Source organism: Sceloporus occidentalis, unplaced genomic scaffold (assembly GCF_023333645.1).
Source record: "Sceloporus occidentalis isolate IW3139 unplaced genomic scaffold, rSceOcc1.0.p SCAF_1, whole genome shotgun sequence".
In the NCBI taxonomy this organism is placed as follows: domain Eukaryota; kingdom Metazoa; phylum Chordata; class Lepidosauria; order Squamata; family Phrynosomatidae; genus Sceloporus; species Sceloporus occidentalis.
The window spans coordinates 11,271,938-11,293,071 of NW_028316981.1; the positions used below are offsets into that span (position 1 = coordinate 11,271,938).

Consider the following 21,134-nt stretch of genomic DNA (forward strand, 5'->3'; position numbering starts at 1 on the left):
ACTGGCTCCTTTTTATCATCATCTTTTCTACATTGTAGAAATAATGCAGTGACACCACTTTTAAGTGCTGTAGTTCCATCCAATGGAGCCCTAGTAGTTTTAATTCAGCCTTCTCTACCAAAGAGTTCTGGTATCTCACAGAACTACCAATCCCAGGATTCTATAGGATGGAGCCATGGCAGTTAAAGTGGTCTCAAGCTGCATTATTTCAACAGTGTAAAGAACCCTAGATTAGAGCTATTGAATCAATGGAATCTACCTACATGTTCATTCACTGTCCAGAAATTGATTGAACGTGTCTTCCCTAGTTGGGAATACCCAACAGGAATTTATTTATTTGTACTTTATTTATTTGATTTGATTTATATGTGGCTTTTCTGTTTAGGAGGCCACCCAAAGGGTCCTCCATTTTGAACAGGGCTGAGAAGGATGGGTTTAATATTTATGTGAGTGGATTTTTTATTTTTTGTTTTGAACTTTTACTTGGTCAGGTCCTCCATTTTTTCCTTTTATGTCTTCCCCTGGAAGCCCTTGCCCCCTGGAGGTCCCACTTCTGTCAGTCCTGCACCCGGCAAAGGAATGCCACTGAAAATGGGCACTCAGTCTCTAAAGGGTTTGCTATAACTGTCCTAGTGTGTGTACTGAAGTGACAGAGGAGACAACTCTGGGAGTCAAATTTTGTGGCATATAAACAAGTCCTACAGTATTACAAAAGGTATTGTTGTGGGAACCTTAATAGCCTGGACTTTCTCTCACTAAGTCCATCAGCTTGACAGAGCAGAGGGACAAAAGGACCCAGAATGCTGAGAATCCAAAAACTGTTTATTTGCCGGCAAAGTCCTCAGTAGAAACCCAAGTTCCAAATACTGAGGCCAAGAACAAAAGAAAATGGCTGTCTATATAGTCGTTCAAACAAGGAGGGCCCTAATATACATTCTATTGGCTGGTTCAAAGTTCAAACTTACAAAACTTTTCTTGCAATCAGAGCAAAGATATATCAATACATTAAAATACACTTTAGGCACATTTGGAATATTCCATCACTCTTATCACCTATGTGTTACTTCCTCATTCAAGGATGCTGCTCTTAATTGTTTTGGTTTTCAAAGCAAGCTAGATGCCTACAAAGGTCATCTTGTCTCTAAACATTCCTACTGCAAATCCTGTTCAGCATTTTTCTTTCTCCCAAGGCTTACTCTCAAAAATCTCATTTCTATGTATTCACAGTGCAACCATTTTCTATAAATCTGTTGTGGGGATATTAATCATTAAAATCCATCCATCTCAGTATCAGCTCTGTTTAAAAAGAAAACATATGTATACAAAACCTGCATTTCATATTATTTGCATTTTCTATTATGTCTTTGGTAGTTATTACTGTATATACTCATATATTAGTCGACCTCTTGTATAAGTCGAGGGCAGTTTTTGGATCCAAAATCATGGATTTTGATATGACCCGTGGATAAGTTGAGGGGCAAACACTGGAGGATGTTACAAAAGATCTAAAGCGGGGAAAACAAAGCACCACTTCCCTCCCTATATCTCCCTCTCTGGACCTCTCCCAAGCATTAGTCTCGGCATGGAAAAGGGGAAACAAACCTTGCCCCGCGCGCATACACACTCTTCCCCTTACCAGAAGCATGTCCAAGGCTCATGGCTTGTGAAAAGGAAGACAGACCCCACTGTCCCTCTGCTTGTCACCCCCAGGACTCCCAAAGCTCATAGCTTGCAAAAAATAGAGGACAGACCTTTCTCTCTCTCTGTCTTTCACCCACAGGACTCCCAAGGATCAGGGCTTGCAAAAATAGACCTTTCTCTCTCTCTGCTTTTCACCCCCAGGACTCCCAAGGATCAGGGCTTGCAAAAATAGAGGACAGACCTTTCTCTCTCTCTGCCTTTCATCCCCAGGACTCCCAAGGATCAGGGCTTGCAAAAATAGAGGACAGACCTTTCTCTCTCTCTCTCTCTCTCTCTCTCTCTCTCTCTGCTTTTCACCCCCAGGACTTCCAGGCAAAACGGGGTACAAGCCAGGGCATACTTTTTGTGTGTTCCTTTCCTCAGCAGCAGCTTGTTAGCTCTGGCTGCGTGGGAAGGCTGAGAGGGAAACAGACACATACATGCAGCGGGAGAGAGGAGAGCAGGCGCCAGGGCTTCAAACAGGGAGCCATTACAAGGCTACATAAAAAGGTAGGCACTTCTTCTTTCAAGAAGTGTATTAGCATTAACTCATTGCCCTGTACATAAGTCTACCCATGATTTTGGAGTTCATTTTGGGGCATAAATTTTTCAACTTATAGTCGAGTATATATGGTAAGTTAAGGTTTCCATCCAATTCTTACACATGTACAGTCATACACGTTCCCTACATTATATATTACAAAAAGTCTGGATTTGTAGGCAGGCTTCTCTCATATTCTAAGGGGAAGGGAAGTCTTTTAAAAAAGGGACCACAGATCAGAAGCAGAACACATGTTGTGCACATCAGAGGTGATAGATTCAACCTGCAGAATCTCCATTTTTCTTTTTAAAAAAGATGAGAGTAGAAGTACAAGAGATGGGAGTTATATGACAACCTCACAGAATCCCAGCTAGTCAGAGCAGATGAATACCGAACCATAGAGAACAATATCATAATCTGATTATTTATGAAATAATGCCATATATGGGGTTTCCAGCATCCTGCTATGGAAAACCAGGGCAGCAGCACTCCTCTAAAATTTACTGTATGGATATGTTTAGTCAAACAGCGCACTCAATGAGGTTTCTATTCAATATGGTGTCTCTGACAATTCAACAAATTTGATCTCAGAGAAATGTTTTTCTCTTTAGGACCTTTAAGTTTCTCTTCAATATAAATTCTGTTTTGTCTCATCAAATGCAATTTCCTTTAAGTTTATCCTGCATACATTTTCTCTCCAATATGGATTTTCTTGAGCATTTGTAGAATTTATTTCATTTATGCGTCCTCTGACATTGATCAGGGTCTGTTTTTGAGATACTCTTCTTGATTTTCCCCAGTGGGTTTTGTAACAATTTTTTTTATTTCTGACAGTCCCTTCAACCATACCTGAAAAACAGCAGCCTTCCCCCAAGCAATGCCCTGTGGTTTTGTTTTGCTTTTTAATGCTACAAGGAACTCCAAGACATCCTGAGAACTCACTGGATTCATTCAGAGCTTTTAAAGCCTTCTTCCCCATCCACATCCCACTCTTGGACTCACATCTTTCCTTGTGCTTCTTCTCTGCCATCCGTGGTAATTTCTCTTGGTTCATGACTGGCATGGCCATGGGCATCTCTACCAGCTCATTTCCTCCATGCTGAGGATTCTCCACTTTAAGTGGAGTTGCCTTCCCATCCTCTGTAGACAAAGAGAGAGGAATTTTGTTCATACTCAAAGACCTTTGTTTAGAATGTTTCCCGGCAACATTACCCTATCCTGGTTTTCCCTCCTGCCACCTGGAAGTCTCAGCTACACCCATTTAATTCTCCTATCTCATGATTATGTTTACTCTCAACTTCTGTCCAAGGTGGTATGTACTCTAAGGATGGATGTCACAATTTAGGGCAAAGCAAAGACAGATTCTGCTCCTGGACATGGGAAACTATACACAAATCAATGAAACATGTCTCTTTTACATAATTAATCCCCTTTCTCATAGCTGTGTCTGTTTGAAACAGACCGGGGGGGGGGGGGGATTGCAGAAGCAACTGTAGACAACCCTGGGTAACTGGAATTTTTATTTAGATCCTCCTTCTACTCTCTTTTCTGATCAACTGTTAAAAGTCAGCATGTAGCTTATAGAATCATAAAATCCTAGAGTTGGAAGAGACCACAAGTGCCATCCAGTCCAACCCCATTCTGCCATGCAGGAAATCCAAATCAAAGCATCCCTGACAGATGGCCATCCAGCCTCTGTTTAAAGACCTCCAACGAAGGAGACTCCACTACACTCCGAGGAAGGAGTGTGTTCCACTGTCGAACAGCCCTTACTTCTCTTGATCTAGATACTATACTTTTATTGATGCAGCCTAAAATTGAATTGGCCTTTTTAGCTGCACATCACACTGGTGACTCATGTTCAACATGTGGTCTACATGGACTCCTAGATCCCTTTCACATGTAGTTTCATTATAGTATGTAAACTCAGTGATTCCCAAACATTGGTCTGTCAGGTATTTTGGATTTCAACTCCCTGAAGCTGTTCTGGGCACCACAATTCCAGTTTTGGGCACCACAACTCAAAAAGACTGATGACAAGCTGTAGCATGTCCAGAGGAGGATAACCAAAATAGTGAAGGGTCTGGAAACCATGTCTTATGGGATGCTGGGTATGTATAGCCCGGAGAAGAAATGGTTAAGAGGTGATATGATAGCCCTATTTAAATATTTGAAGTGGTGTCATATTGAGGATGGAGCAAGCTTGTTTTCTGCTGTGCCTCAGAATGGGACCCAGAACAATGAATTCAAATTATAGGAAAAGAGATTCCACCTAGACATTAGGAAGAACTTCCTGATAGCAAGAGTTGTTCAACAGTAAAACATATTGGCTCAGAGTGTGGTGGAGTCTCCTTCTTTGGAGGTTTTTAAACAGAGGCTTGATGGCCATCTGTTGGGTTGGGGGGTTTGACTGTGTATTCCTGCATGGCAGGGGGCTAGATTTGATGGCCCTTGTGGTTTCTTCCAACTCTATAATTCTATGAAGCCTCATTCACCATAGACAAAACCCGAAAATCCTGGGAGTTAAAGTCCAAAACACCTGGAGGATTAAAGTTTGGGAACCACTACTACTTATAAGCACCGTAATACTTATATTACCTCTAATACCTTTTTCTACCTATATTCTGCTCTGGTCAGGCCCCACCTGGAATACTGTGTCCAGTTCTGGGCGCCACAATTAAAAAAGGACATTGAGAAACTGGAGTGTGTCCAAAGGTGGGCGACTAAAATGGTGAAAGGTCTGGAAACCATGCCCTATGAGGAACGCCTTAGGGAGCTGGGTATGTTTAGCCTGGAGAAAAGAAGGTTAAGAGGTGATATGATAGCCCTATTTAAATATTTGAAGGGATGTCATATTTAGGAGGGAGCAAGCTTGTTTTCTGCTGCTCCAGAGACTAGGACCCAGAGCAATGGATGCAAGCTGCAGGAAAAGAGATTCCACCTCAACATTAGGAGGAATTTCCTGACAGTAAGGGCTGTTCGATAGTGGAACACACTTCCTCGGAGTGTAGTGGAGTCTCCTTCCTTGGAGGTCTTCAAACGGAGGCTGGATGGCCATCTGTCGGGGATGCTTTGATCTGGATTTCCTGCATAGCAAGGGGTTGGACTGGATGGCCCTTGCGGTTTCTTCCAACTCTATGATTCTATGATTCTACTTTTCTCTTTCCTAACAAATTTGAAAAATGACCGTGAAAAATGGCAGTTTATTGACATGAGCAGCCCTTACCACCAAATGGCTGGACATTTCCACCATCCTCCTGCAGGACTTGCCAGAAAATGGTCTGTTGGCCTGGCTGGGTCAGAGTCTGCTCAACCATGTGCAAAGACACACCTGTCTCCTTGAGGTTCAGCAGTCCCTGGAAACATAAGACATGATCATCACCACAACAGTCAGATCCTCTTGCATAAATAATAGCAGTAATAGCATTTAACACAGAGAGTGACCTGCATTTCCCTATACTGCAAAAAAAAACACAAGTATTCAAGACTGAATGGAATAATTCTGTACAGGACTATTCCTACCACAAGGCCAAGTGAGACAGCAGTCCATTTTGGGGTCATGAAAGAGCAGCAACTTATTATTTATTTATTTTTGTATTTTATTTAAGAGCCAGAGATGTAGAGAAGTGCTTGTGGGGTTTTCTGTCACATGAGCCAAAATAAGTTGGCTGGTTTTTGGGAAGTAGTTTCCCTGACTTGCATAAAATTGGTGGCACCTCCAACTTCTGCTGGCACCGCTAATTAAAATAAAGCCAGGAAAGGTTTATAAATAGACACTTTCCCTAATTGCCAGGTTAAGAAAATATGCCCTATTTCCTAACCTAACTTTTATTATTTATTTTTCCTTCAGTGATAACATAATGTCAAACCAAGGATGCCGCCACAATGCAGACTTAATGCAGTTTGACACAGCTTTAACTCTCATGTTTCCATCCTATGTAATCCTGGGATCTGTAATTTATTGTGGTACCAGAGCTCTCTGACAGAGACGGCTAAATGTGTCATAAAACTACAAACCCGACTTCCATAGCATTGAGCCATGACAGTTAAAGCAGGGTCAAACAGCATTAATTCTGCGGTGTAAATGCAACCCAAGGAAAATGATTATTGGCAGGCAACTTTTGTGTATGTGAGAGACAGTATTTAATTAACTATTTAACTTTGTCATTTTTCCTGTAACACATTAACACAGTTACCACTCTGGAAATTGTTCCTCATATAACTTAAAAGCTAAAGAAGAGTGTAACCTTTTTGCAAAGGCATCTTATTCCCTGCTGATGGGTTTTGTTAAAGGCACATCAGGTTTGGCATAGCAACTCCACAGTCCTGCTGGTATGGGTGCATCTACATGGTAGAAATAATGCAATTTGTCACCACTTAAGCTGCCATGTCTCCATCCTACAGAATCCTGGGATTTGTAGTTTGGTGAGACACCAGCACTATTTGGCAGAATGAGCTAAAGAACTTATAAAACTACAAATCCCAGGATTCCATAGGATGGAGCTGCAGCACTCAAAGTAGTGTTAAACGGCATATTTCTACAGTGTAGATGCACCCTATGATCTCACTTTGAATGCTCTACCTGCACCTCATGGAATCCTGGGATATGCAGTTTGGTGAGGCACTAGAATTCTCTGGCTGGAAATTCTAAAAAAACTTCTCCAAACTGCAAATCCCAGCATTTGTCAAGACATCAAAGTTGCAAAAAGAATCACGGCACTATAATTGTGTAGTGTGAAAGGAGACCCAATTCCAATCACCCCATCTGCAATATGGAGGATTTCCTACGTTACTGTGTCATAATGTATAAAACAACCATGTAAAGCTTACAGGATTGTTAAAAGGAATATGGCATGATAATGCCTGTAAAATAAATGGAAGATTTATCAGTTGAAAGTAACTCTCAGCTGGCTTGCAGAGCCATGTCCTCACTGGACAAATGAATTCAATTTTATTTTTATTGTTATTGTTTTTATTATTGATTGTTGGCAATTACTGTTGTTATAGGCCATTACTTTGGACTTGTAGAGCAACATGAGGTCACATACCTCACTCAGCCTAGCTTCAGTAACTTCCTGTCCTTCAGGAGGAAGCAATGAACTGGAATGGTTTGAGCATTTGATTCCATTACCTGCAAAGAACAAATAAGATTTTAAAGGGTTATAGGCTGAACAAAATCAAGGTAGAGGTAGATAATATGGCAGCCTCCCTGGGGCCTCCAGGCCTCCTCCCCATTTTTTCAAAACTATTCTTTCAAAAAACCCCTTGGGGCGATTTTGTTACATCTTTTGCCCTCAGGCTGCTTTATACCCATGGTAGGCTATTATTTAACCAGGGCATACAACAGGATCAGTTTCTGGTTTGCTTTCAATTAGCGTAATGGTTTGAGTGTTGGACTAGGAATGTGGAGACCAGGGTTTAATTCCCCATTTGGCCATGTTAACCCAAAACTCCCCGATAGGGTTGCCTTAGGGTTGCCATAGGTCTGAAACAACTTGAAGGCACACAACAAGGCTCGGAACAGCCCAGGGGAGCCAAAAATGTGGTAAAATTACTTCCTTTTTACTTTTAACTGAATTGTAAAAGTATGGTTAACTAGAATAGTTGGCCTCCATTTGACTTCCGAGGTAAATAAAGACCTCTTTTGGCCTTAAACAGCCTGAAGGAAAAAAAAGAGTGAAATCGCATACACACCCAGCCCCTAGGACAGGGGTGGGCTGTGGGCAGCCCTTGAAGAACTCTGCTTCTGTCATCTAGCAGCGCACTTTACAACCTCTGACTGTTTTTGTTTGTTTAAAGCTGATTCCTTTTCGAGCTGAAGGTTGCCACCTTTCAAGTAGCTTTCAAGTAAGGCCATGCCACACTGGGGATACGAATATTGGCTTGCCTTGTGAGATGTTTGTTTTCAGCGTTGAAGGCAGAGACATCCTTCATAAGGGTTGGTTCCTCCGGTGGCTCCAGTCTGGTAGGACCTAGAATTCTGGGCGTGAATCCTGGGGAATCCATCCCCCTTGTTGCCCAGTCAATAAATAGCCAAGCAGAGGAATGTCTAATAACAAATCACCAAAGGCTAACAACAACAAAGGATCTAATATTAATTAAGAACAAACCTAGATCCTATAACAATGACTTTTAAAGTGTATAACAGGTCCCCCCGATACCGGGAATACACTCCTCAGTCTCGGGAAGGCAGGATGTGTCCGCCTTCAGCACTGAAAACAAACATCTCACAAGGCAAGCCAATGTTCGTTTTTCCAGCGATGAAGGCGGAGCCATCCTTCATAAGGGACAGACCAAAGCTCCTCCGAACTGGGGCGGAAACTGAGGTAATATCTGAATTATAAAACTGACTGAAGAATCTGTCTACCGAAAGAAGCCTCAGCCGATTGGAAGGTGTCAATACGGTAGTGACAGATAAATGTAGAAGGAGATGACCAAGTGGCCGCCCTACAAATATCGGACCAAGGGACGTTTGTGGCCAGGGCGGCAGATGTGGTGGCACTACGAGTGGAATGAGCAGTGACCCTTCCTTGAAGAGTTGTTCCTGAAACTGTATAACACTTGGAAATACATGATCGGATCCATCTTGACAATGTAGATGAAGAGACCCTTTTTCCCAGGTAAGTATTGCTGAAAGAAACGAATAAGCAATCTGATTTGCGCCAAGGACGGGTGTGTTTGATATAAATATGTAAGGCCCTGCATACATCTAGAGTATGCCATGTCTTTTCAATTTCTTTTTTGGGGTCTGGAGCAAAAGAAGGTAAAATAACCTCTTGAGATCTATGAAAAGTAGAATTGACCTTAGTCATAAAGATAGGATCTAGTCTTGCAAAACAGAGTCTTTTCGGAATATGCATAATTCTTTTCTGGTTGACAGGGCTCCTAGTTCAGAAATCCTTCGGGCAGAGGTGACTGCTGTGAGGGAAAAAGTCTTCCAAGTCAGAAACTTTAGTTCTGCCATGTCTAGTTGTTCAAAGGGCGGTTTAGTCAAGGCCTGAAGAACAGTGTGAAGATCCCAGTTAGGATAGCTATGTATTGTAGATGGTTTAATCAGAGCAGCAGCTCTCAAAAACTTTTTGACATAAATATAGTTGGACAATTTGAATGCTTATTTTGCCAGGAGTGCCGACGTAATAGCAGAAACCTGTCTTTTTAAAGTATTAGGTCTGAGCCCCTTGTCAAGGCCAGCTTAAAGGTATAGGAGGAGGGTGTCAACCGAAACCGACGAGGGTGAGGTATTGTTGGAGACACACCAGTCAGAAAAAGACCGATAAGAATATTTGTAAATCCTACGAGTAGAATCCCTACGAGACTGAATGATAGTTTCAACCACCCGGGGAGAAAGACCGTCTTTTATTAACAGGCGCCTTTCAATTTCCACGCGTGTAGGTTTAGCCAGTCCGGGTCTGGATAATTCATCTGACCTTGTGATAGGAGGTCTTTGCGTAATGGAAGACGGAAGTGGTCCTGAGCCAGTTGAGATATCTCTGGAAACCATGCCCTTCTTGGCCAATGAGGAGCCACAAGAATGATCATTGACCTTTCGCTTCTTAGCTTCTGGAGGCATCGGGATACCACTGCCGTCGGTGCGAATGTGTAAAGACCTATTGGCCAAGGGGAGTGGAGAGCATCGATCTGTTCTGCTCCCTGAGTCTCGAACCTGGGGACTTGGTTGTTTATTGGGGAAGCAAACAGATCGACTAAAGGAGTCCCGAACTTTTGAGTTATGAGGTTGAATGTCTCTGGGTGGAGGTGCCACTCCGCTTGGTTTATGTCTGACCTGCTCAACCAATCGGCCTTTGTGTTTAGATCTCCTTTTGTGTGTTCTGCCTTGATGGACAACAGGTTGGCTTCTGTCCATTGAAGGAAAATGCAAGTTTCTTTCATTAGTGGCAACGACCTGGTCCCCCCTTGTCACTTTAGATGTGCTTTTGTTGTCATATTGTCTGTGTGGACCAGAATTGTTTTGTTTTTTATGTGTTGAGCAAAGACCAGGAGCACCAGTCTTATGGCCCTCAGTTCGAGCCAGTTTATGCTGTGAGTTTTTAGGAATGGTTCCATAGTCCTTGAGCACAGAGATTGTCCAGGGTGCCCCCCAACCCCTCAGGCTGGCATTGGTTGTTATCAGAGGGGCAGAGAGGATTGAAACGAACATCCCCGCTGGATGTGATGAGATGTCCACCATGTTTGGGATCGTTTGACTCTGTGGGGGACTGGAATCTGTTTGTGAATTTGGTGAGTGATAGACTTCTGGTGTGGCAGAATTAACCATTGTAACTCTCGGGAATGGAAACGAACCCAAGGAACACATTGAGACGCTGCAATCATTAGACCTTGAAGCCTTGCCAGAAGAAGAAGAAGATCTTTCGAGGGACTTTTGTTTACTAACTTGATGGTATCTTGAATGGTCTTGATCCTCTCTGGCAGCTTTTGGTGTCTATAATGACTCCAAGGTGTTGGATAATTTGAGAAGGAACAAAGTGGCTCTTCGCAAGATTTACCTGAAAACCATGAAGATGTTGTTATGCCCAAGTTTGTAAGGACAACCTGTTTATCCTGAGAGTGTGTAATGAAAACCTCTCCCTCCGTGAACTTATTCAGAGCAGAGCTGACAAAGACATTGAGACACCATTTGGTTTTAAACACCATGCATGTAACATTTATTAAATCACAAAAGTAACACAAACATTGATTATCAAGAGCTCTTTCACACACACATTCATACAATACTCACACACACTTTCCTTCCGCCGAACACTGATCAGGTGTTCTCAAAAGCTGGGGATGACACCGTTGCCGCAAATGATGCCAACCAAATGGAGGTGAAAGTCCAGGGTCTTTATACTTTTTCTTCCCTCTGGCTTCTGGCTGCTGAGGTCTTGCAATATTGCAGCCCATTACTCAACTTCTTCTTTTGGGAGGAGAGACAGATTGTTCAGATCAGTCCGTGTTCAAAGCAACTCGTTCTGTTCAAAGCCCTCCATTGTCCTGTCAGTTCCTCTTCATGGCGACTCAGGAGATAAGGTCCTTCCCGGTCATGGTTCGTAACACCTGGACGGCACCCCGCTTCAGCTTCCAAGTTTTCAGACTTTCCTCACCTCGGTTGCCAAATACCTTCGTCACATCAATGCTTTGCGCGGAACCATATTGTTTGGTCCTTTAGCTATGTTTAAAGCACAATTCCTTGGTTCTTCAGCTCTGGGTTTAAGTCAGAACTCACTCATTCGTCTTACAACGTAAAGATGAAAGAATGAAATTGACATCTTTCGTTCCCTGTTCTGGGGATGATGAAGCAATCAGGATGTCATCCAAATAGGGAAAGACGCGAAAGCCCTGGAGACACCAATGGGCCACCAGGGTAACCATGATCTTGGTGAATATCCTTGGAGCTGATGAAAGACCAAACGGGAGTGCCTTGTATTGAAGATGTCTGTTGTGGTAACAAAAACGTAGAAATCTGAGGTGGTCTGAATGTATTGGAATATACAAATAAGCTTCCGTCAAGTCCAGAGAAGCCAGATAATTGCCTTTTTGAAGAGACTCTGTTATCGTTTTAAGCGTTTCCATCCGGAAACAAAATTTTGTCACAAATTTGTTGACCCTTTTGAGGCTGAGGACTGCTCTCCAAAATTTGTCTCTTTTTGGAACAATGAAGAGATTGGAGTAGGATCCATATGAGATTGGAGACAAAGGAATGGGTTCTACTGCTCCAATTTGAAGAGAGCCCTCCCTCCATGGTAACTGTCATCCTTTGGCCTGTGAGGGAGTGAACAGGTAGACTCAGTTCCATCAGGACTAGCCTAAAGATAGACAGCCCTCCCTCCATGATAACTGTCATCCTTTGGCCTGTGAGGGAGTGAACAGGGAGGTCCAGATCCATCAGGGCTAGCCTGAAGAAGAAGAGTCCTCTCTCCAGTCCATCTGCCTTGGTCCAGGCCTCAGAGGGAGAGAAGAACCACTGGACCTCATCCCCTTTCCCACCACCATTCCCTTCTCCTTTTGTGTCGTGTCTTTTAGATTGTAAGCCTGAGGGCAGGGAACCGTCTAATTAAAAATAATAATTGTAAGCAGCTCTGATAGCCTTTAGGGCTGAAGGGCGGGGTATAAATACCATAAATAAAATAAATAAATTTCTGACTTATGGCGACCCTATTGCAGAGTTCTAGTCCTCAATCAGGTGAAATTTCCTATAAGAATACCTGGAAACTTAAGGAGTTCCTAAAGATAAAGCAAATCCAAGCTCTCCAAACCCCGGAAATTAGAAGTAACAGTTACAAATAATGAATTACTTGTAATGCATTTATTTATCCATAATCAAAGCATAACATTATTACATTATGATTGTAACCTGATGACAAACTTGTCCTTTCACTGTACTTTTAAAGTTAAAAATCAGTTAAATATACAAAGGTGAAGAAGGAATATTCCACGGCTCAAGTGCTGGATTATGTTATCCCTTCACATGTGGGTTTTGTAAAAATAACTAAAAAGCAATTATTTTAGTTACAGTCAGCACTCCATATCCACAGATTCAATCTTCGAAGGCTTGAATTTAAAAAAAGCCCAAAAGGAAACTTTGATTTTGCAATTTTATACACCATTTCACTATGCCATTTTATTTAATGGGACTTGAAAGTCCACAGATTTTGGTATCCACGAGAGTCCTGCAACTAAGCGAAGAGGATACCAAAGGACCCACTGAATTTCAAGAAATGATTTTTTTTTAAAGCATTACTTGTAGCGGTAGATAAATATTGTCGCTTGGAGCTGTAAATGCAACAAATTATTTTTAAAACTATATTTCCAAGCTCTGAAAAATCTGAGGTATCTTGGTCTTCTCTGCCATCAGGTCGCCCTGAGAGTGTGTATGTGCTTTCAAGTCGCCTGTCAGCTTATGGTGACCCCATGAATTTCATAAGGTTTTCTTAGGCAAAGAATACTTAAGAGGTGTTTTGCCAGTTTCTTCCTCTGAAATTTCCTACAACACCTGGTATTCTTTGGCGGTCTTCCATCCAAGTACTTACCAGGTCTGACCTTCCTTAGTTTCTAAGATCAGACAGGATCTAGTGCCTTTCTGGTATTTAAGCCCTAATCAAATCATCCTAATCATCCTAAAATTGCAAAGCAAATAAATAAATAAATAAATAAATAAAAATAAAAAAAATTGCAATGTTTAAAGTGTATCTATACTATGCAGTTACAGCAGTTTGATCCCACTTTAACTGACAGTACTCTATCCTGGGATTTGTAGTTTGATGAGATATTTAAAATTCTATTAGGGAGCTCTAGCCTATCACCTCCCAAATACTGTTCCCAAGATGTCCTGAGTCAGTCCTTCTTTTCAAAATAACTTGGGAATTCTAGTTCAGGGTGGGGAATCAGAGCTCTGTAACATCTAAGGAACTCAAAACTACAGTTGTCTCTCCATATTTGCTAGGGTTAAGGGAACAAGACCCCTGTGAATATGGAAAAACTGCAAATAACAAAAACACTGTTTTTACCTGAGAGGACACCTCTCTAGGAATTTCTAGATCCTCCAGTGCAACTCTGTGGTCAATGTCCAACATACACTGACCATAGAATGGCACTGGAGTAGCTACAAATGGTCTTTCAGTGCAACTTTTAGTTAAAGTTGACCACCGAGTTGCACTGGAGGACCTAGATAGTCCTAGAGAGAACATATTAATGAAATCCGTGAATAATCAAAGCTGCAAATATGGAGGGATGACTGTACATCTTCCCATGATTCTGATTTTGATTCCCATGGCAGTTAAAATGGCATCAAAGTGCTCTGATTCTGTACTGTACATTGACTTTTACATACCCAGGGAAGCCTTACCTAGCAGAGTGATCTCAGCATCATCAGCCTGCTTGGCTTCTTTACAGACCTGTCCCTCAGCAGCATCCGACTGCACCTCTTCCACTTCCAGGGAACCAACACACACATCCTGCAACGGTTTCTGAAAACAGAGGAGGAGGTTTCAGAAACAGAGAGATGAGACCAGAAAAGCAATTGGTACAGGCAAGATTCACTCCTGGTGTTCTGAAATTTGGTTTTCTTCTGAAGACTATTCAGTAGTTTTGGGTAAATAAACCGCTCAGTATTATGCCGGTTCTCATTATGTTGTTGGGAGGCCAAGTAAGCTTTACCACTGTGAATACTAAATATGGTTGTCACTTCTTCTCCCTATGATTGTCTTTGGAACTTTAAAGTCCAAGCTGAGAGGCAGCTTTCATACAAGTGTAGCACACCCTTCATTACTACATCTGTATCAGTGCTAAGAAAAATTACAATTGTGGGGGTTTTATCCCATGATGCAGCTGCTCAAAACACAGAAGCCCTTCGAGAAAGGGCAAATGGCAATTTACCTCACAGAGTTGTCATAAGGCTGGTTTGTTGTTGTGTGCTCTCAAGTCATTCCCAACCTAAGGTTTTCTGGGGCTGAGAGTGTGTGATGTGCCCAAGGTCATCCAGTGGGTTTCCATGGCCAAGTGGGGATTCGAACCCTAGTCTCCAAAGTCATAGTCCAAAGCTCAAATTACTACACCACACCTGGTCTCAGTTGATAGCTGGTTGGACAGTCCTATACTTAAGCTCTGTGGGACTTACTCTAGATTGGGCCATCACTCACAAGATATGCAGAAAGATTTTAGTTGCAAGTCAAACACGTACAAAAAATATTACCACAAACACATGAAGAGTACAACAAGGATGTACAGTATGTGATGCTGAAAGTGTGAGCTGGGGAAAACTGGGCAAGAATCTGGCCTACTTCAGCTTCATGTACATGAAGCCCATGGACCAAACATAGGACTCTAGGCCGAATTCTGCAGGTCTTGAAAAAAGGCTGCCTTCTGCTAATTTCCCCCCCATTAAAAAAGGATATTTATGTTTCTGTAAGCCTCCAGGAAGCATGCTTCTCCTTTAGAATGAAGTGTACTTCACATCATTTGACTCAATATAAGGATTTTAGGCAATCAGAAGTGGTCTTTTGGTTACTTCTGATCTGACAGTTCATAGTCTGTAGTGGGTCTGAGGAAGGGAAAAATGTTCACCCCTGTTGCATTAAGATTTGTGGGTAGGGGTGTGGTGCCAGGTTTCCAAATAAATCAAATTCTCCTCACCCTATGAGGGAAGGATAGGAAAAAATGCAAGAACTTTCCAGAGACCTTTTTTCAATGCAGATACACCGAAATAAACCACTCATATTCAGGCCTAGCAGACAACTCCAAAGCTGACTCGCAAGTGCAGGGGTGGGCAAATGCATTAGGCCAGGGGCCAATTGTGCTTCTCAGAAACCTCCGCATGGGTCACACCAGCCCACATGCAGCAGGATCCAATACCTTCATTTTTCAAATACTCCGACAATCCTTCTCAAAATGGCAATGGAAAGTGATGCCTGTCATCAATTTGAGAAGAAGGTCAAAGGAAAAAAGAGTACTGTAGTACTGGATTCTGGTGTGTTTGTGAAGGTGTGGTGAGCATGTTTTCACATGAAAGGAGGCTTTCCATGTGAACTCCCCCCAAATTGCACATTTTTTTAAAAAATTGGGGGATTGGGGGTGCTTTGGCAACTGGTGGGGGGCTTCCGAGGTCACAAACATGGAATCCAGGGGCTACCCACAGCCCAAATGTAAACTCTGACCACCCCTGGCTTTAATAGGGCAAAAAAGAGAAAGTTTCAGGAGAGTGGATGCATACTTTCCCTGACCTCCATCCTGCAAAGAGTGCTGAAACTACTATTCTCCATTCACTTAAGCTCTGAACATCTTTCTTGGGAGAGGAGTAAACAATTATGCCCTCCCCAAAATATCTTTAGATTTCAGCTCCCACCATCCTTTGCCATTGGCTATGACAGCTATGGCTGATGGAAGTTGCAGACAAAAAACATCTGGAGGGTTGCAGCTGCCCACCATAAGGTGTAGAGATTCACTATGGCATTTTGTTGCAGGTCACTTGTTGTTTTTAAAGCAACCAACAGAATTCTAGCAAGCTGGTGACAGCCTATGGCCTTCAATAACCCCTGGTACGTCACCTGCCACTTTGCTGACACAGCTTCTTGCTGGGTCATCAAGAAGTCCTCTACCAGAGCCACTGCCTGGGAGCAGCTGTCTGGTCCTCTGGCTCGGATCCAGTTTTGCAGATCCGGTGGTAGGCTGACCAGGAACTGCTCCAGAATTAGCAGCTCCAGGATCTGTTCCTTGCTGTGTCTGTCTGGCTTCAGCCATTGATGACAAAGCTCCTGGAGCTGGCAGTGAATCCTTCGGGGGTCTTCAACCTCCTGGCAGCAGAACTGTCTGAAGTGCTGGCGCTGCACTTCCACTCTCAGGGCGTCCGCTCGCAAAATGGCTGCCTTCACTTTCCCATAATCCTCCTGATCAGTGGATTCCATGTTCTGAAAGGCCTGTTCTGCTTCGCCACTCAGTGCTGGCAGGAGCCGGATCACCCACTCTCCTCGAGGCCATCGGCAAGCTTCTGCCACTTGTTCAAAGGAGGCCAGGAAGGCCTTGGTATCATCCCACGGTGTTGTCTCTGACAACTGAAGGTTTCCACATGCTGAATAAGGAGACTGGAGGGTCTTCAGGAATTCCTGCCATTGGGCTTCCCAACGCTGTTGCATCCTTTTACCCGAAACATCTTTGCGTTGTTCTGACAGTTCCCATTTTGGCCTCTCTGTCATATATTCAGACTGAATTGCATTACTTGCTTTTCCTTCTCTTTGTGGTCTCTGTTCCAGCTGTGGTCTTGCTGAGTTTAGCTCCTTCATCCCCTTTCTCACCTCACGCCAAACTTTAGTTCTAGAATAAGAGTCAGTAGAATTTATTCCAGGCAAATGCCTTGGTTTTTAACCTCCTATCCCCTCTCCTCTCCCTTGCTTTTAATGTACAGAAGAAAAGTACTGATGTTCTTATCGCACTTTAATGGAATGGCTCAAGAGAGATCTGCAGCGTGACGAAAGAGATATGACTACCAAAGGGCTCCAGAAGTGTGTAGGCATATTCTTGAACCAAAGGGAGAACTTCTTCCTGAATGGAAGAGAGAGAGAGAGAAACAGAATTTTAGCAGGACAAAAGAAAATATAGGATGAAAATTCAGTATGGTTGGAACCCCTCCAAAATAAATCCTTTTGCCTTCCCAGGAGTCAAAGCCCAGTGCCACTACAAAAAGCTGATCTTTAGAGTTGAAGTCCAGCGCTACTACAAAAACCTGGCTCTCTGGCAAAATTATACTGACATAAATCTAACTTTGAAGAATAATTGCATATTGTTTGGAAAGGGACCCTTCTTGGCCTTGAACTGACTACTGGCTTGTGAAATCAGGCTGAGGACCATACCGGAAGGATGCCCAAGATGGTTAAGAATCTAGAAAGCAAGCCTTAGGAGGGACGCGGCATAAGATAAGGATAGTTTAGCCTGGAGAAGAGAAGACTATGAGATGATGTTATAGCCCTTTTAAAAAATCTGAGGGGCTATCACATGGAAGACAGAATTAGTATGTATTCTCTTGCCCTGGAGGAATATTCCCAATTTAAATTAAAGAAAAGGAGACACCCCCTAAACTTTAGGAAGACCCTTTTTAACTGTAAAAGCTTGCTTGATAGCAAAAGAGACTCCTTCATAAGTGGCAGACTGTCCTTCTTTGGATGTTTTTAAGCAGCAACTGGAAGGCTACCAGTCAGGGGGGCTTTAGCTGTCAATTTCAACACAGGCAGGGTGGGGGCTGGAGTCCCAATGCTATTATTCCATAACTCTTGACATAAGCAGCGCAGTGAAGAATCCTGCAGTGTAGTTTCTCCTGTTATTCTAATGTAGTGATAAAAGTTCAAATATTTAAAGTTGGGAAGTGGTGGTGGTGGGGGATTGAAGGCAAAGTAACTTAGGTCAAGTTAGCCTGTTTACAACTTTAGCATCTTGCCACATGATGTTCTACTCCTAACAACTACAGTGGTCCCTCCACATTCGCTGAGGTTAGGTTAGTGAAACCCCGTCAATGTGGAAAACGCGAATAAAGAAAACACTATTCTTTTATAGCTGAGAGAACACCTCTCTTAGAATCTCCAGATCTTTCAGTGCAACTCTATGGTCAACATCTGCCAGAGGCTGATCACAGAATCATGCTGAAGGACCTACAAATGCCTAGAGAAGTGTTCTCTCTAGGAATTTCTAGGTTCTCCAGCACAAATCTATGGTCAACTTCTGTCAGAATTGTGCTGGAGAACCCTAGGGATTCCTAGAGAGAATATATTAATCAAAACTGCAAATAATCAAATCTGCAAATGCCAAAGCCAGAAATGTGGAGGGTGAACTGTACAGATCTCTACAAGCAAGAATTGCTACCAATATGCTGCAGATGACTTCTTTTTCAGAGTGCCAGCTAGGGTCCTGTGTTGGAAGAAAAGCAGGATAGAAATTAAATAAACAAATAAACTGCACATGCAGTGGAAGGAGGGAAACTGAAGATGTGCTCCTTCGTTGTTGTTGTGCGACGTCATGTCCAATTTATGGAGACCCAAGGCAACCCTATTATGGGGTTTTCTTGACAAGATTTGTTCAGAGGAGTTTTGCCACTGCTATCCTGTGTGGCTGAGAGAGAGTGTGACTTGCCCAAAGTCTGAGGAAATGGCTAGGGAGAATCTAACACTGGTAATACACTCTATTACAACAATATCTCGAAGGAATGAAAATAAGACACCGCAACAGGCAAAATTAACCATAATGTAAACAACCACATTGAAGTGATACTAGTAAACACAGAAATACATAATGCAAAATGCAATGGAAAACTGTATATTCCAAACAGTTATATGGCTGGAGTAAAGCAAACTATAGACATATAAGTCAGCATCACTGAAAACCCAGGAAGACCTTCATCACTATTGTGAACAGTCTATCCTGAAACTAAGACCTCATTCCCACTCACCCATTTGCCCTGGATAGAACTGGGAAGATCCAGGTCCCCCCACATCGAATCTGCTTGGAAAGATTCCCTTTACCTTGATCAGGGCAACTCCACTTTCAAAAGACCCACGTGAAGGGGGATTTGCCCCTGAACAGGTGTGCAAAGCTCAAATTTGAGTGTAAAAGAACCGGTGCCAGTATGAACTTCCCGCTTTTAAGCCAGTTTCTGAACCGGGGTAAAAGTCTGAATGGCCCCTGAGTAAATGTTCATGTACTAGAATATACAGATGTAGTAGTAACGGGTGACTTCAACTATCCTGATATTTGCTGGAAGTCAAACTCAGCCAAATCCTCAAGGTCTAGCAAATTCCTCACTGGTCTTGGAGACAATTTTATTGTCCAAAAGGTGGAACAGGCAACAAGGGGATCAGCTATTTGGATCTGATCCTAACCAACAGGGATGACCTAGTTAATGGAGTGCAAGTGGTGGGATGCTTAGGTGGGAGTGATCATGTTCTCCTGGAGTTTGTTATAGAATGGAAAGGAGAAGCCAGGCATAGTCAGACACACATTCTAGACTTTAGGAAAGCTGATTTTAGTAAACTGTGGCCTGTTGCAGACAGCCAAAATAAAGCTGCTTCGAGTCGCAGTGAAGGTATGGTGTTTCAATGATGCATGCGTCCTAAGTGTCCAGAAGCCACACCAAAGCCACGCTCCTGTCGCGTCTGTAACCGCCGAAGGGGTTCTTTTAATATTCTTGGATGTGGTTCATCTGGTCTTGGAGACTTAAAGACCAGATGAACCACATCCAAGAATATTAAAAGAACTGGCAAATGTAATATCGGAGCCATTGGCAATAATCTTTGAAAACTCCTGGAAAACAGGAGAAGTCCCAGCAGACTGGAGGAGGGCAAACGTTTTTCCCATCTTCAAAAAGGGGAAAAAAGAGAATCCCAACAATTATCGTCCAGTTAGTCTGACATCAATACCAGGAAAGATTCTGGAGCAGATCATTAAACAGAGAGTCTGTGAACATCTAGAAGGCAATGCCATAATCACAAAAAGTCAACATGGGTTTCAGAGAAACAAGTCATGCCAGACAAATCTAATCTCTTTCTTTGATAAAATTACTAGCTTGGTAGATGAAGGGAATGCTGTGGATATAGTATATCTTGATTTCAGTAAGGCCTTTGACAAGATTTCCCATGACATTCTTGTAAACAAGCTTGTAAAATGTGGGCTAGACAAGGCAACTGTTACATGGATTTGTAATTGGTTGACCGGCCAAAGACAAAGAGTGCTCAACAATGGCTCCTTTTCATCCTGGAGAGAAGTGACCAGTGGAGTCCCACAGGGTTCTGTCCTGGGCCTAGTTCTGTTCAACATCTTTATCAATGACTTGAATGACAGAATTGGGGGTATACTTATCAAATTTGCAGATGACACCAAACTAGGAGTAGCTAATACTCCAGAAGACAGGATCAAACTTCAGAATGACCTTAATAAATTAGAAAGCTGGGCCAGAGCTAACAAAATTAATTTCAACACAGAGAAATGTAAGGTACTGCACTTAGGGTGGAAAAAATGAAATGCACAGATATAGGATGGGGGACACCTGACTTAAGGAGATGACATGTGAAAGGGAGCTAGGAGTCCAAGTAGACCACAAGTTGAACATGAGTCAACAGTGTGATGCAGCAGCTAAAACGGCCAATGCAATTTTAGGCTGCATTAATAGAAGTATAGTGTCTAGATCAAGGAAGTAATAGTGCCACTATATTCTGTTTTGGTCAGGCCCCACCTGGAATACTGTGTCCAGTTCTGGGCACCACAATTTATAAAGGATGTTGAAAAACTGGAGAGTGTCCAAAGGAGGGTGACTAAAATGGTGAAGGGTCTGGAAACCATGTTCTATGAGGAACGATTTAGGCATCTGGGGATGTTTAGCCTGGAGAAGAGAAGGTTAAGAGGTGATATGATAGCCCTGTTTAAATACTTGAAGGGATGTCAT

The 21,134-nt window shown here is 42.7% G+C and overlaps 1 protein-coding gene across 1 annotated transcript in view; it reads right to left on the minus strand.

The window, feature by feature from the left end:
• The window catches only part of LOC149320727 (uncharacterized), a 53,069-nt gene that overhangs the window by 25,010 nt on the left and 6,925 nt on the right, over positions 1-21,134 (minus strand). Inside the window, exons 4-8 of the mRNA XM_089502750.1 lie at positions 16,261-17,251; positions 14,064-14,184; positions 7,270-7,352; positions 5,448-5,577; positions 3,224-3,361 (exon numbers count right to left, since the gene is read on the minus strand). Coding sequence (XP_089358876.1) covers positions 3,224-3,361; positions 5,448-5,577; positions 7,270-7,352; positions 14,064-14,184; positions 16,261-16,992 — 1,204 coding nt within the window. The 5' untranslated portion in view covers positions 16,993-17,251. The remainder of the gene's footprint in view (positions 1-3,223; positions 3,362-5,447; positions 5,578-7,269; positions 7,353-14,063; positions 14,185-16,260; positions 17,252-21,134) is intronic.